Below are 16,683 nucleotides of genomic sequence, written 5' to 3'. Positions count from 1 at the left end.
TGCTCAATTAATTGTCCTTGATGGTATTTTTATGAAGAAGGCACTTGGAAGTTTTAAGTTTAGTGAAATTTACATGTCATAATTACTGTATTTACATGTCATAATTTACATGTTATAATTTAAATTTATAATTAATATTCTGTTATTTCAAAACTTTTAAAGAAAATTAAGTGATATTTTTATATAGTTTGTCTGTAATGTTGTATACTTTGTATTTGACTACACCTTTATATTTGGTATTTGTCAATAAAACAATCTGAATCTGTCAATCTTTCAAGTAACATTGTTTTAACATTTTTTTTTTTGAAGAGATTCATCAGGAATACAATATTAAGATTTCAAAGTTTTTCATAGTATAATTCCAAGAAAAAACTCACTTTTTTTTCCATACATTTTCGGCAATCCCACTCTGTTGCCTTTCTCAATGGTGTCTGCCAATCGATCCTTTGTTGGATGGTATGACGTCATCAGAAGATGATGGCGCCCTCAGGATCAATTGGTCGTAGACGTGACTCAGTTGGTGTGCGTAAACCAGACGACAGTGTCAAACTCCTGGTTTATAGAAAAGCAACCCACACAGATCAGTATCTGAATTTCAATTCAGCCCACCCATTACATCAAATTGGACAGGAAAGACAAAATTGTAACTGAACCAGAGGACAAGAAAATAGAGGAGGACCACATATGGAAAGCGCTCAATATATGTGGCTACTCGAACTGGTCTATTGATAAGGTCAAAAAGGAAAAACAGCAACCTAAGAAAAAGACCATCAGCAAAAATTCTGAGAACAAAACTAGGGCGAATGTTACGCTCCCCTATATAGAGGGGGTAACCGAGCGTGTTCAGCGAATCCTACGCACCCACGACATCGCGTCTTCTGTTAAACCACACACTAGTTTAAGACGGCTATTATTAGTACATCAGAAGGACAAAGTTGCTATGGACGACAAAACAGGCGTCATTTACGAAATTCCTTGCCACAACTGTCAAAAAACTTATATGTAGGTGAAACGGGCCGCCGGTTCGGCACTCGGAAAAAAGAACACAGAGTAGAATCAGAGAAAATGATGGCCCAAAATTTCACCAGAGCAACAAGAAAGGACTCGCAGTCTATTGAAACAAAATCTTCAATTGCAGAACACGCCACCAAAGAAAATCATGTTATAAACTGGGACAATCCTAAAATCCTCGCAATGGACGACACTAGAAACACCAGATGGATAAGGGAGTCCATCTGGATCCGGAGGAAGTCACAACCAAGTATGAGAGAGAGCCTAATGAACGGCGATTTAGGGGCCTACCAACTGAGTCACGCTCACGACCAATTGATCCTGAGGCGTCATCATCTTCTGATGACGCCATACCATCCAACAAAGGATCGATTGGCAGACACCATTGAGAAAGGCAACAGAGTGGATTGCCGAAACTGTATGGAAAAAAAGTGAGTTTTTTCTTGGAATTATACTATGAAAAACTTTGAAAAAAATAAAAATTGTTTTAACATGGTATTAAACAGCTCTGTATATGAAACAATTTTGTTTAACATTGTATTAAACTTATAGATCAGTATAAGATGAGACCAATGATTTGTTGGCATGTTGTAAGGGGATCGAGGCAAGGGATATTTGACACCTGTATTAACACTGTGTAACATCTTTTTGCTTGCAGGTGGTTCTGGCATTTCTATTTGCTTACCATAGTAACTAATGGCTACATATTATGGCTTGTGGTGGATTGCTTCTTTCTGGGAGGTTCTGCACCTCAGTGGTATATTACGTTGTTGAAGCTGTGTACTTACTATCCTGTGAAAGAACCATCAGGTATGGTGACTTACAGGGTGTATCAAAATGATTGGTATCGGGCTATGTGACATTTTCAAAAATATATCAAAATTATAAAATTGCTAATTAATATAGTTTTTGTACTATAAATAGAAAGGGGCATATGTGAACTTATTGATCTATTAATCTGAAGTTGATAGGTTGATGCATCTGGGAGCTATTGTCATTTAAACGAAGATCGACGTAATCATGGTTTGACTTACACAACACAAGATGAATAGGTTCACTGCTTGAACCATTTATTGCATACATACTCTTCAATATCTCACCTCAGTATACATAACATAAAATTGCTTTACACATGCTTTTAGAAAGATAGTTCCTGAGGTCCCTGCCTTACGACTCTGGCAGTGTGAGGTGAAGCCCTATCGTGAAAGAACTTAACAACTGGGATGGGTCCATTCTGTAACTGCCCATATCAAATTTTGAAGCATTGCAAGTTATAGCATGTTTGCATGGGATACGCCTTGCTCTTAGAAACTGTCTCCTAAATCTTCTCTGCACTTCTCCATAGCTTTGTGTCGACCAGTGATTCTTAACTATGAATGCACACCGAAGTGTGGAATACTGTGGAGCCATTCCAATAACTTTTACCAGGTCTAAACCTACACTGTCTACACTCTACAGTCTATAGCCATTCTGCCACACCATCTACTTAGTAATCTCACAAATACAATTTAAATTACCGCCCTGGATGGTGTTGATACACAAACTTCTTTCACCCCACCTACATTATTCAAGTCAATAATATTACTCTCAAGCAATAAATATTGATTATTACATTAATATATATTATGAATGAAGAAATAGGCAAGGAAAATATTAAACATTTCCATGATTTTCAACATATCATCCTCACAAGGTATTTGCAGTAAAATAGCTCTTTGACAATGGTGCGCTACTGATCCAGCGTTACGATGAAAAGTGTAAAAACACATACTTTCCTTTAGAATCATGTAACTTCTGAATAGAATGTGCTATCTTTATGATCTAAAATTCTTAGAGAAGATAAAAGTACTATAATTACAAATATTTAAACAATTAACCCCAAACTGGCACAAAAAGTAGATACAAAATCGGCAAAAAATGAGAAGTCTTCAGTACCAATCATTTTGATACACCCTGTATGAACTCAATATAAAGACACTATCAGTGTTTTTAAGTTTAGATCAAAAATATATTTTAAAAAATCATCAAAAATCATATTTTTACATTTTTGTGAATGGGTATGCTAAAAATAAATACCCAGCCAGTGATACGACTGAAAACAATCTGGTAAGCGTAAAATGACCTGGCAGGCTGGCAAGTGTAAAGTGTATAAACTTATAAAAAAGGATCAGAAAATGACAATTTCCATTTTTTCTTTTCTATTCTCATGTTATTGTTCAAAAGCATTTTTCAGCATCATTCATGGGACTTCAGTACTCGGGGGTGCAAGTGTTCTGTAGCCTACAATGTGAACATTTATTATTGAATGAAATAACATTGCTCTGATTTACAATGAATGTTATTGCTGTTTTTGAAGAAGTTAATAAATAAGTGTGATCCTTTGTTATTATTTTGAGTAGCGTAGTAAATTTAATTAATTTTTTTCCCAATTTTCCTCACTACAGCATCTCATTTGTCAGTATTGCTTGCAATAGCAGCCATCACCATTCAAGGTGTTAGAAGACTCTATGAGTGTTTCTTTGTGAGCACATACTCAAACTCTACCATGCATGTAGCCCATTATTTGTTGGGAGTATTCTTCTATCCATTGACTGGGCTTACAGTGCTTACAGAAGGGCCAGATCTATCATTAGAAGGTAAGCTGGGATGAGTAGCACATTATTTGTTGGGGGTATTCTTCTATCCATTGACTGGGCTTACAGTGCTTACAGAAGGGCCAGATCTATCATTAGAAGGTAAGCTGGGATGAGTAGCCCATTATTTGTTGGGGGTGTTCTTCTATCCATTGACTGGGCTTACAGTGCTTACAGAAGGGCCAGATCTATCATTAGAAGGTAAGCTGGGATGAGTAGCCCATTATTTGTTGGGGTGTTCTTCTATCCATTGACTGGGCTTACAGTGCTTACAGAAGGGCCAGATCTATCATTAGAAGGTAAGCTGGGATGAGTAGCCCATTATTTGTTGGGGTGTTCTTCTATCCATTGACTGGGCTTACAGTGCTTACAGAAGGGCCAGATCTATCATTAGAAGGTAAGCTGGGATGAGTAGCCCATTATTTGTTGGGGGTGTTCTTCTATCCATTGACTGGGCTTACAGTGCTTACAGAAGGGCCAGATCTATCATTAGAAGGTAAGCTGGGATGAGTAGCCCATTATTTGTTGGGGTGTTCTTCTATCCATTGACTGGGCTTACAGTGCTTACAGAAGGGCCAGATCTATCATTAGAAGGTAAGCTGGGATGAGTAGCCCATTATTTGTTGGGGTATTCTTCTATCCATTGACTGGGCTTACAGTGCTTACAGAAGGGCCAGATCTATCATTAGAAGGTAAGCTGGGATGAGTAGCCCATTATTTGTTGGGAGTATTCTTCTATCCATTGACTGGGCTTACAGTGCTTACAGAAGGGCCAGATCTATCATTAGAAGGTAAGCTGGGATGAGTAGCACATTATTTGTTGGGGGTGTTCTTCTATCCATTGACTGGGCTTACAGTGCTTACAGAAGGGCCAGATCTATCATTAGAAGGTAAGCTGGGATGAGTAGCCCATTATTTGTTGGGGGTGTTCTTCTATCCATTGACTGGGCTTACAGTGCTTACAGAAGGGCCAGATCTATCATTAGAAGGTAAGCTGGGATGAGTAGCCCATTATTTGTTGGGGGTGTTCTTCTATCCATTGACTGGGCTTACAGTGCTTACAGAAGGGCCAGATCTATCATTAGAAGGTAAGCTGGGATGAGTAGCCCATTATTTGTTGGGGGTATTCTTCTATCCATTGACTGGGCTTACAGTGCTTACAGAAGGGCCAGATCTATCATTAGAAGGTAAGCTGGGATGAGTAGCCCATTATTTGTTGGGGGTATTCTTCTATCCATTGACTGGGCTTACAGTGCTTACAGAAGGGCCAGATCTATCATTAGAAGGTAAGCTGGGATGAGTAGCCCATTATTTGTTGGGGGTATTCTTCTATCCATTGACTGGGCTTACAGTGCTTACAGAGGGGCCAGATCTATCATTAGAAGGTAAGCTGGGATGAGTAGCCCATTATTTGTTGGGAGTATTCTTCTATCCATTGACTGGGCTTACAGTGCTTACAGAAGGGCCAGATCTATCATTAGAAGGTAAGCTGGGATGAGTAGCCCATTATTTGTTGGGGGTGTTCTTCTATCCATTGACTGGGCTTACAGTGCTTACAGAAGGGCCAGATCTATCATTAGAAGGTAAGCTGGGATGAGTAGCCCATTATTTGTTGGGGGTATTCTTCTATCCATTGACTGGGCTTACAGTGCTTACAGAAGGGCCAGATCTATCATTAGAAGGTAAGCAGGGATGAGTAGCCCATTATTTGTTGGGGTGTTCTTCTATCCATTGACTGGGCTTACAGTGCTTACAGAAGGCCAGATCTATCATTAGAAGGTAAGCAGGGATGAGTAGCACATTATTTGTTGGGGGTGTTCTTCTATCCATTGACTGGGCTTACAGTGCTTACAGAAGGGCCAGATCTATCATTAGAAGGTAAGCTGGGATGAGTAGCCCATTATTTGTTGGGGGTGTTCTTCTATCCATTGACTGGGCTTACAGTGCTTACAGAAGGGCCAGATCTATCATTAGAAGGTAAGCTGGGATGAGTAGCCCATTATTTGTTGGGGGTGTTCTTCTATCCATTGACTGGGCTTACAGTGCTTACAGAAGGGCCAGATCTATCATTAGAAGGTAAGCTGGGATGAGTAGCCCATTATTTGTTGGGGTGTTCTTCTATCCATTGACTGGGCTTACAGTGCTTACAGAAGGGCCAGATCTATCATTAGAAGGTAAGCAGGGATGAGTAGCCCATTATTTGTTGGGGGTGTTCTTCTATCCATTGACTGGGCTTACAGTGCTTACAGAAGGGCCAGATCTATCATTAGAAGGTAAGCTGGGATGAGTAGCCCATTATTTGTTGGGGGTGTTCTTCTATCCATTGACTGGGCTTACAGTGCTTACAGAAGGGCCAGATCTATCATTAGAAGGTAAGCAGGGATGAGTAGCCCATTATTTGTTGGGGTGTTCTTCTATCCATTGACTGGGCTTACAGTGCTTACAGAAGGTCCAGATCTATCATTAGAAGGTAAGCTGGGATGAGTAGCCCATTATTTGTTGGGGGTGTTCTTCTATCCATTGACTGGGCTTACAGTGCTTACAGAAGGTCCAGATCTATCATTAGAAGGTAAGCTGGGATGAGTAGCCCATTATTTGTTGGGGTGTTCTTCTATCCATTGACTGGGCTTACAGTGCTTACAGAAGGGCCAGATCTATCATTAGAAGGTAAGCTGGGATGAGTAGCCCATTATTTGTTGGGAGTATTCTTCTATCCATTGACTGGGCTTACAGTGCTTACAGAAGGGCCAGATCTATCATTAGAAGGTAAGCTGGGATGAGTAGCCTATTATTTGTTGGGGGTGTTCTTCTATCCATTGACTGGGCTTACAGTGCTTACAGAAGGGCCAGATCTATCATTAGAAGGTAAGCTGGGATGAGTAGCCCATTATTTGTTGGGGGTGTTCTTCTATCCTTTGACTGGGCTTACAGTGCTTACAGAAGGGCCAGATCTATCATTAGAAGGTAAGCTGGGATGAGTAGCCCATTATTTGTTGGGGGTGTTCTTCTATCCATTGACTGGGCTTACAGTGCTTACAGAAGAGCCAGATCTATCATTAAAAGGTAAGCTGGGATGAGTAGCCCATTATTTGTTGGGAGTATTCTTCTATCCATTGACTGGGCTTACAGTGCTTACAGAAGGGCCAGATCTATCATTAGAAGGTAAGCTGGGATGAGTAGCCCATTATTTGTTGGGGTGTTCTTCTATCCATTGACTGGGCTTACAGTGCTTACAGAAGGGCCAGATCTATCATTAGAAGGTAAGCTGGGATGAGTAGCCCATTATTTGTTGGGGGTGTTCTTCTATCCATTGACTGGGCTTACAGTGCTTACAGAAGGGCCAGATCTATCATTAGAAGGTAAGCTGGGATGAGTAGCCCATTATTTGTTGGGAGTATTCTTCTATCCATTGACTGGGCTTACAGTGCTTACAGAAGGGCCAGATCTATCATTAGAAGGTAAGCTGGGATGAGTAGCACATTATTTGTTGGGGGTGTTCTTCTATCCATTGACTGGGCTTACAGTGCTTACAGAAGGGCCAGATCTATCATTAGAAGGTAAGCTGGGATGAGTAGCCCATTATTTGTTGGGGGTATTCTTCTATCCATTGACTGGGCTTACAGTGCTTACAGAAGGGCCAGATCTATCATTAGAAGGTAAGCAGGGATGAGTAGCCCATTATTTGTTGGGGGTGTTCTTCTATCCATTGACTGGGCTTACAGTGCTTACAGAAGGGCCAGATCTATCATTAGAAGGTAAGCAGGGATGAGTAGCACATTATTTGTTGGGGGTGTTCTTCTATCCATTGACTGGGCTTACAGTGCTTACAGAAGGGCCAGATCTATCATTAGAAGGTAAGCTGGGATGAGTAGCCCATTATTTGTTGGGGTGTTCTTCTATCCATTGACTGGGCTTACAGTGCTTACAGAAGGGCCAGATCTATCATTAGAAGGTAAGCTGGGATGAGTAGCCCATTATTTGTTGGGGGTGTTCTTCTATCCATTGACTGGGCTTACAGTGCTTACAGAAGGGCCAGATCTATCATTAGAAGGTAAGCTGGGATGAGTAGCCCATTATTTGTTGGGGGTGTTCTTCTATCCATTGACTGGGCTTACAGTGCTTACAGAAGGGCCAGATCTATCATTAGAAGGTAAGCAGGGATGAGTAGCCCATTATTTGTTGGGGGTGTTCTTCTATCCATTGACTGGGCTTACAGTGCTTACAGAAGGGCCAGATCTATCATTAGAAGGTAAGCTGGGATGAGTAGCCCATTATTTGTTGGGGGTGTTCTTCATCCATTGACTGGGCTTACAGTGCTTACAGAAGGGCCAGATCTATCATTAGAAGGTAAGCAGGGATGAGTAGCCCATTATTTGTTGGGGTGTTCTTCTATCCATTGACTGGGCTTACAGTGCTTACAGAAGGTCCAGATCTATCATTAGAAGGTAAGCTGGGATGAGTAGCCCATTATTTGTTGGGGGTGTTCTTCTATCCATTGACTGGGCTTACAGTGCTTACAGAAGGTCCAGATCTATCATTAGAAGGTAAGCTGGGATGAGTAGCCCATTATTTGTTGGGGTGTTCTTCTATCCATTGACTGGGCTTACAGTGCTTACAGAAGGGCCAGATCTATCATTAGAAGGTAAGCTGGGATGAGTAGCCCATTATTTGTTGGGAGTATTCTTCTATCCATTGACTGGGCTTACAGTGCTTACAGAAGGGCCAGATCTATCATTAGAAGGTAAGCTGGGATGAGTAGCCTATTATTTGTTGGGGGTGTTCTTCTATCCATTGACTGGGCTTACAGTGCTTACAGAAGGGCCAGATCTATCATTAGAAGGTAAGCTGGGATGAGTAGCCCATTATTTGTTGGGGGTGTTCTTCTATCCTTTGACTGGGCTTACAGTGCTTACAGAAGGGCCAGATCTATCATTAGAAGGTAAGCTGGGATGAGTAGCCCATTATTTGTTGGGGGTGTTCTTCTATCCATTGACTGGGCTTACAGTGCTTACAGAAGAGCCAGATTATCATTAAAAGGTAAGCTGGGAAGGGCCAGATCTATCATTAGAAGGTAAGCTGGGATGAGTAGCCCATTATTTGTTGGGGTGTTCTTCTATCCATTGACTGGGCTTACAGTGCTTACAGAAGGGCCAGATCTATCATTAGAAGGTAAGCTGGGATGAGTAGCCCATTATTTGTTGGGGTGTTCTTCTATCCATTGACTGGGCTTACAGTGCTTACAGAAGGGCCAGATCTATCATTAGAAGGTAAGCTGGGATGAGTAGCCCATTATTTGTTGGGAGTATTCTTCTATCCATTGACTGGGCTTACAGTGCTTACAGAAGGGCCAGATCTATCATTAGAAGGTAAGCTGGGATGAGTAGCCTATTATTTGTTGGGGGTGTTCTTCTATCCATTGACTGGGCTTACAGTGCTTACAGAAGGGCCAGATCTATCATTAGAAGGTAAGCTGGGATGAGTAGCCTATTATTTGTTGGGAGTATTCTTCTATCCATTGACTGGGCTTACAGTGCTTACAGAAGGGCCAGATCTATCATTAGAAGGTAAGCAGGGATGAGTAGCCCATTATTTGTTGGGGGTATTCTTCTATCCATTGACTGGGCTTACAGTGCTTACAGAAGGGCCAGATCTATCATTAGAAGGTAAGCTGGGATGAGTAGCCCATTATTTGTTGGGAGTATTCTTCTATCCATTGACTGGGCTTACAGTGCTTACAGAAGGGCCAGATCTATCATTAGATGGTAAGCTGGGATGAGTAGCCTATTATTTGTTGGGAGTATTCTTCTATCCTTTGACTGGGCTTACAGTGCTTACAGAAGGGCCAGATCTATCATTAAAAGGTAAGCTGGGATGAGTAGCCCATTATTTGTTGGGGGTGTTCTTCTATCCATTGACTGGGCTTACAGTGCTTACAGAAGGGCCAGATCTATCATTAGAAGGTAAGCTGGGATGAGTAGCCCATTATTTGTTGGGAGTATTCTTCTATCCATTGACTGGGCTTACAGTGCTTACAGAAGGGCCAGATCTATCATTAGAAGGTAAGCTGGGATGAGTAGCCCATTATTTGTTGGGGTGTTCTTCTATCCATTGACTGGGCTTACAGTGCTTACAGAAGGGCCAGATCTATCATTAGAAGGTAAGCTGGGATGAGTAGCCCATTATTTGTTGGGGGTGTTCTTCTATCCATTGACTGGGCTTACAGTGCTTACAGAAGGGCCAGATCTATCATTAGAAGGTAAGCTGGGATGAGTAGCCCATTATTTGTTGGGGAGTTCTTCTATCCATTGACTGGGCTTACAGTGCTTACAGAAGGGCCAGATCTATCATTAGAAGGTAAGCTGGGATGAGTAGCCTATTATTTGTTGGGAGTATTCTTCTATCCTTTGACTGGGCTTACAGTGCTTACAGAAGGGCCAGATCTATCATTAGAAGGTAAGCTGGGATGAGTAGCCCATTATTTGTTGGGAGTATTCTTCTATCCATTGACTGGGCTTACAGTGCTTACAGAAGGGCCAGATCTATCATTAGAAGGTAAGCTGGGATGAGTAGCCCATTATTTGTTGGGAGTATTCTTCTATCCATTGAATGGGCTTACAGTGCTTACAGAAGGGCCAGATCTATCATTAGAAGGTAAGCAGGGATGAGTAGCCCATTATTTGTTGGGAGTATTCTTCTATCCATTGACTGGGCTTACAGTGCTTACAGAAGGGCCAGATCTATCATTAGAAGGTAAGCTGGGATGAGTAGCCCATTATTTGTTGGGAGTATTCTTCTATCCATTGACTGGGCATACAGTGCTTACAGAAGGGCCAGATCTATCATTAGAAGGTAAGCTGGGATGAGTAGCCTATTATTTGTTGGGAGTATTCTTCTATCCATTGACTGGGCTTACAGTGCTTACATTAGAAGAGCTGGGATGAGGCCAGATCTATCATTAGAAGGTAAGCTGGGATGAGTAGCCCATTATTTGTTGGGGTATTCTTCTATCCTTTGACTGGGCTTACAGTGCTTACAGAAGGGCCAGATCTATCATTAGAAGGTAAGCAGGGATGAGTAGCCCATTATTTGTTGGGGTGTTCTTCTATCCATTGACTGGGCTTACAGAAGGGCCAGATCTATCATTAGAAGGTAAGCAGGGATGAGTAGCCCATTATTTGTTGGGAGTATTCTTCTATCCATTGACTGGGCTTACAGTGCTTACAGAAGGGCCAGATCTATCATTAGAAGGTAAGCTGGGATGAGTAGCCTATTATTTGTTGGGGTGTTCTTCTATCCATTGACTGGGCTTACAGTGCTTACAGAAGGGCCAGATCTATCATTAGAAGGTAAGCTGGGATGAGTAGCCCATTATTTGTTGGGGGTGTTCTTCTATCCTTTGACTGGGCTTACAGTGCTTACAGAAGGGCCAGATCTATCATTAGAAGGTAAGCTGGGATGAGTAGCCCATTATTTGTTGGGGTGTTCTTCTATCCATTGACTGGGCTTACAGTGCTTACAGAAGGGCCAGATCTATCATTAGAAGGTAAGCTGGGATGAGTAGCCCATTATTTGTTGGGGGTATTCTTCTATCCTTTGACTGGGCTTACAGTGCTTACAGAAGGGCCAGATCTATCATTAGAAGGTAAGCTGGGATGAGTAGCCCATTATTTCTTGGGTGCGTTCTTCTATCCATTGACTGGGCTTACAGTGCTTACAGAAGGGCCAGATCTATCATTAGAAGGTAAGCTGGGATGAGTAGCCCATTATTTGTTGGGGGTGTTCTTCTATCCATTGACTGGGCTTACAGTGCTTACAGAAGGGCCAGATCTATCATTAGAAGGTAAGCTGGGATGAGTAGCCCATTATTTGTTGGGGGTGTTCTTCTATCCATTGACTGGGCTTACAGTGCTTACAGAAGGGCCAGATCTATCATTAGAAGGTAAGCTGGGATGAGTAGCCCATTATTGGGTTGGGGTGTTCTTCTATCCATTGACTGGGCTTACAGTGCTTACAGAAGGGCCAGATCTATCATTAGAAGGTAAGCTGGGATGAGTAGCCCATTATTTGTTGGGGGTGTTCTTCTATCCATTGACTGGGCTTACAGTGCTTACAGAAGGGCCAGATCTATCATTAGAAGGTAAGCTGGGATGAGTAGCCCATTATTTGTTGGGAGTATTCTTCTATCCTTTGACTGGGCTTACAGTGCTTACAGAAGGGCCAGATCTATCATTAAAAGGTAAGCTGGGATGAGTAGCCCATTATTTGTTGGGGTGTTCTTCTATCCATTGACTGGGCTTACAGTGCTTACAGAAGGGCCAGATCTATCATTAGAAGGTAAGCTGGGATGAGTAGCCTATTATTTGTTGGGGGTATTCTTCTATCCATTGACTGGGCTTACAGTGCTTACAGAAGGGCCAGATCTATCATTAGAAGGTAAGCAGGGATGAGTAGCCCATTATTTGTTGGGGGTGTTCTTCTATCCATTGACTGGGCTTACAGTGCTTACAGAAGGGCCAGATCTATCATTAGAAGGTAAGCTGGGATGAGTAGCCCATTATTTGTTGGGAGTATTCTTCTATCCATTGACTGGGCTTACAGTGCTTACAGAAGGGCCAGATCTATCATTAGAAGGTAAGCTGGGATGAGTAGCCCATTATTTGTTGGGAGTATTCTTCTATCCATTGACTGGGCTTACAGTGCTTACAGAAGGGCCAGATCTATCATTAGAAGGTAAGCTGGGATGTGTAGCCCATTATTTGTTGGGGGTGTTCTTCTATCCATTGACTGGGCTTACAGTGCTTACAGAAGGGCCAGATCTATCATTAGAAGGTAAGCTGGGATGAGTAGCCCATTATTTGTTGGGGGTGTTCTTCTATCCATTGACTGGGCTTACAGTGCTTACAGAAGGGCCAGATCTATCATTAGAAGGTAAGCTGGGATGAGTAGCCCATTATTTGTTGGGAGTATTCTTCTATCCATTGACTGGGCTTACAGTGCTTACAGAAGGGCCAGATCTATCATTAGAAGGTAAGCTGGGATGAGTAGCCCATTATTTGTTGGGAGTATTCTTCTATCCATTGACTGGGCTTACAGTGCTTACAGAAGGGCCAGATCTATCATTAGAAGGTAAGCTGGGATGAGTAGCCCATTATTTGTTGGGGTGTTCTTCTATCCATTGACTGGGCTTACAGTGCTTACAGAAGGGCCAGATCTATCATTAGAAGGTAAGCTGGGATGAGTAGCCCATTATTTGTTGGGGGTATTCTTCTATCCATTGACTGGGCTTACAGTGCTTACAGAAGGGCCAGATCTATCATTAGAAGGTAAGCTGGGATGAGTAGCCCATTATTTGTTGGGAGTATTCTTCTATCCATTGACTGGGCTTACAGTGCTTACAGAAGGGCCAGATCTATCATTAGAAGGTAAGTACGGATGAGTAGCCCATTATTTGTTGGGGGTGTTCTTCTATCCATTGACTGGGCTTACAGTGCTTACAGAAGGGCCAGATCTATCATTAGAAGGTAAGCTGGGATGAGTAGCCCATTATTTGTTGGGGTGTTCTTCTATCCATTGACTGGGCTTACAGTGCTTACAGAAGGGCCAGATCTATCATTAGAAGGTAAGCTGGGATGAGTAGCCCATTATTTGTTGGGGGTGTTCTTCTATCCATTGACTGGGCTTACAGTGCTTACAGAAGGGCCAGATCTATCATTAGAAGGTAAGCTGGGATGAGTAGCCTATTATTTGTTGGGGGTGTTCTTCTATCCTTTGACTGGGCTTACAGTGCTTACAGAAGGGCCAGATCTATCATTAGAAGGTAAGCTGGGATGAGTAGCCCATTATTTGTTGGGGGCCAGATTCTTCTATCCATTGACTGGGCTTACATTGTGCTTACAGAAGGGCCAGATCTATCATTAGAAGGTACGCTGGCTTGAGTAGCCCATTATTTGTTGGGGTGTTCTTCTATCCATTGACTGGGCTTACAGTGCTTACAGAAGGGCCAGATCTATCATTAGAAGGTAAGCTGGGATGAGTAGCCTATTATTTGTTGGGGGTGTTCTTCTATCCTTTGACTGGGCTTACAGTGCTTACAGAAGGGCCAGATCTATCATTAGAAGGTAAGCTGGGATGAGTAGCCCATTATTTGTTGGGGGTGTTCTTCTATCCATTGACTGGGCTTACAGTGCTTACAGAAGGGCCAGATCTATCATTAGAAGGTAAGCTGGGATGAGTAGCCTATTATTTGTTGGGGGTGTTCTTCTATCCATTGACTGGGCTTACAGTGCTTACAGAAGGGCCAGATCTATCATTAGAAGGTAAGCTGGGATGAGTAGCCTATTATTTGTTGGGAGTATTCTTCTATCCATTGACTGGGCTTACAGTGCTTACAGAGGGGCCAGATCTATCATTAGAAGGTAAGTACGGATGAATGTTTTCTGGAATTTTTTCTTGTTTTCAGAAAAAAAGTGAAATTTCTTGATTTTATTACTCTCTTTTTTATATTGTTTTATTTTCAGTGCCTTTTGAGAGTTTTTCTGAGATGCTTCATAAACAGTTGGCATGGTATCACATAGCTGGTACGGTGATGTTTCTATGGGCTTCAATTCATCATTATAGAGCACATGTTATCTTTGCCAACTTAAGAAAAGGAGATAAAGGTGAGATTTTGGTTTGTTTGATGGATTTGTGTATACACGTATATTTGTGTGTCTTTTTCTGTAGGAACACATCTTGTGTGTCATTTTTACTGTGTCTAGCCACAAAAGCAGGGTCTTTCAAAGGGGCTCTTTAAAAGAGGTCATGTTTAAAGGTACTGTACTGAAAAAGGCCACGCAAGCACACTATAACAGACAGATACACAAAAAAGTCACATAAGATGTAAAAATAGACACAAAAAATTTAAAAAAAGACACACAAGATGTGTATTATACTTATAAAGACACACAAGAAAGTCACATAAGCTCATAAACACACAAGTAGGGGTGCGTTGGTAGGGGTGTTTGTGGAGTGGGAGTGTGTGTGTTTGCAAACAAGGACACATGCATACATATGTAAGAGCCTTGGATGGCCACGGTTCCTAGTCCTAGAAAGTGTTTCTAGATGTAAAATGCCATCAGAAAGCATCCTCTTGCTCAGGGTTGTCCTCACTATTGCATTTGCCCATTTCTCTAGTCTATCATACAATGTAGGGGAAACCCTCACAAAATCAATATTGCATTGCTGGATTTAGATGTTTTTGCTGGATTGAAACCATGCCATGTTCAGAGACTTTTATCCGATACCAGGTTTATTTTAAATTTATAGCCTGGTCTCACGGCACATATCCGACACCACATAAATTTGTGCCAAAAATTATTTGCTCCCCCTCTCTGCCTGGCAAAAACTACTTGCCCCTCACTCAGCCTGCCAAAAAACTTTGCCCCCCCCTCAATTTTACCCTCCCCCAGGGCTCATAATTATTGCACAGCCCCTAAGATAGAATGCTGGAGGATCAATTTATTAAATCATAATAATTATTACAATTATCAGCCACAATAGCCTGTGCTCAGTTAAAAACATATTACAACTATTTCTTGGTTTTTTTAATCTTCAGATTCCCAAGCACACAAGATTCCATATGGTGATTGGTTTGAGATTGTATCATGTCCACATTACCTGTCAGAAGTACTCATCTATGTGTCACTGGTAGTCACCCTAGGAGGATACCATCTTCTTGCATATGCCATGTTAGCGTTTGTGGTTACCAATCAAGTAGGGTGTGGTCTCACCTCACATCAATGGTACCAAACCAAGTTTGAAGATTATCCTAAAAGCAGGAAGGCTATCATTCCTTGGATTTTGTAGTCAGGTCTCAAAGTAACTTCTCTAAGGTTGAATTAATTATTGTTTGTCTCAAAGCTCTTCAGAAATTTAAATGTTTATGTGGAATGCAGTTTTATATTTCTTAATTTTATTCATTTTATAATCGTTTTAACCATAGAGGCAATGTGTGGGTAACCTGTTAGAACAAACTAATACCATGGAGATGTAAAGGAGTTAAGCTGCTTTTACTGAATTAAAACACTTAGAATCTATAGTTTGATCAGCTCGTAATCGGCGGGCCTTATAGCATCACAGATTAATATCAATATATTTTATTTGGAGAATTGTCCTGTGACATTCCGTCAGAAGTATCACAAATTATTAATTAAAGTCCTATACTTTGCCTACTTTATTTAACACACACAATATAGACCAGACAGGTCAACTTTATCATTCTTAAACGTGGGTCTACTTTTCGGCGTAAAAGCCCCGCCGATTACGAGCTGATCAAAGTATTAGTGCTGTGCCTTAGCAAACAGGCATTTATGTTTTGTCCACATTGGTGGGCATTTTAAAATATTTTAGAAAATAAAATTTATCAAGTTGAATAATGTGCATGATTTTATTAACATGCACAGGAGCTTTGAGTCAAATAATTAAATTAATATGGCCTTACTTGTGTCGGCAAGTTGTAACCGGGAGGGGGGTACTCAAGTTTGGTTTTGGTAGGGACGTGCCGCTGAGATTTTGGAAGTAGACCCATAAATAGTACCAATTTTTCAAGAAATTTGGATCCATTGATATACCAAAAGTCAAAATTTTCAGCCAAATTTACCCAAAATTGTCTTGGTTTTTACAAATTTTCCCAAAATTTTGGGAAAATTTTGAAAATCTTGGTTAGATTAAGGAAAAATTGGGCTGTTTTCCGAAAAAATTGAGAACATTTTGAAAAAAGGACCCATTCATATACCAAAATAGGCTTTGAAAAAGGGGTCATTGATATACCAGAAGCCTGAAAATGCTACCCATGTTTGCGGCACATCCCCGTATGGTCATTTGTACTGAGTACCCCGGTTGTAACCCTACATGAGTTATTCCAATTGAAATCCATTCACCCCCTATGGAAGACATTACTTTAATCTTCCACACAGGGAGTGTGGATTTCAAATGGGGTTATCTTCTTTGTGTGAGATTTTGGCCATGTCTTCCATAGGGGTGTGTAGATTCCAATCGGAAT

At 41.4% G+C, this 16,683-nt stretch overlaps 1 protein-coding gene across 1 annotated transcript in view; it reads left to right on the top strand.

The window, feature by feature from the left end:
• LOC140160988 (polyprenal reductase-like) overlaps positions 1-16,683 on the top strand; it is a 21,656-nt gene extending 4,973 nt beyond the window's left edge. Inside the window, exons 2-5 of the mRNA XM_072184349.1 lie at positions 1,670-1,821; positions 3,456-3,647; positions 14,162-14,302; positions 15,238-16,683. Of these exons, the coding sequence (XP_072040450.1) occupies positions 1,670-1,821; positions 3,456-3,647; positions 14,162-14,302; positions 15,238-15,488 (736 nt within the window). The 3' untranslated portion in view covers positions 15,489-16,683. The remainder of the gene's footprint in view (positions 1-1,669; positions 1,822-3,455; positions 3,648-14,161; positions 14,303-15,237) is intronic.

Source organism: Amphiura filiformis, chromosome 9 (assembly GCF_039555335.1).
Source record: "Amphiura filiformis chromosome 9, Afil_fr2py, whole genome shotgun sequence".
In the NCBI taxonomy this organism is placed as follows: domain Eukaryota; kingdom Metazoa; phylum Echinodermata; class Ophiuroidea; order Amphilepidida; family Amphiuridae; genus Amphiura; species Amphiura filiformis.
This window is presented reverse-complemented; position numbering and strand designations above follow the sequence as displayed.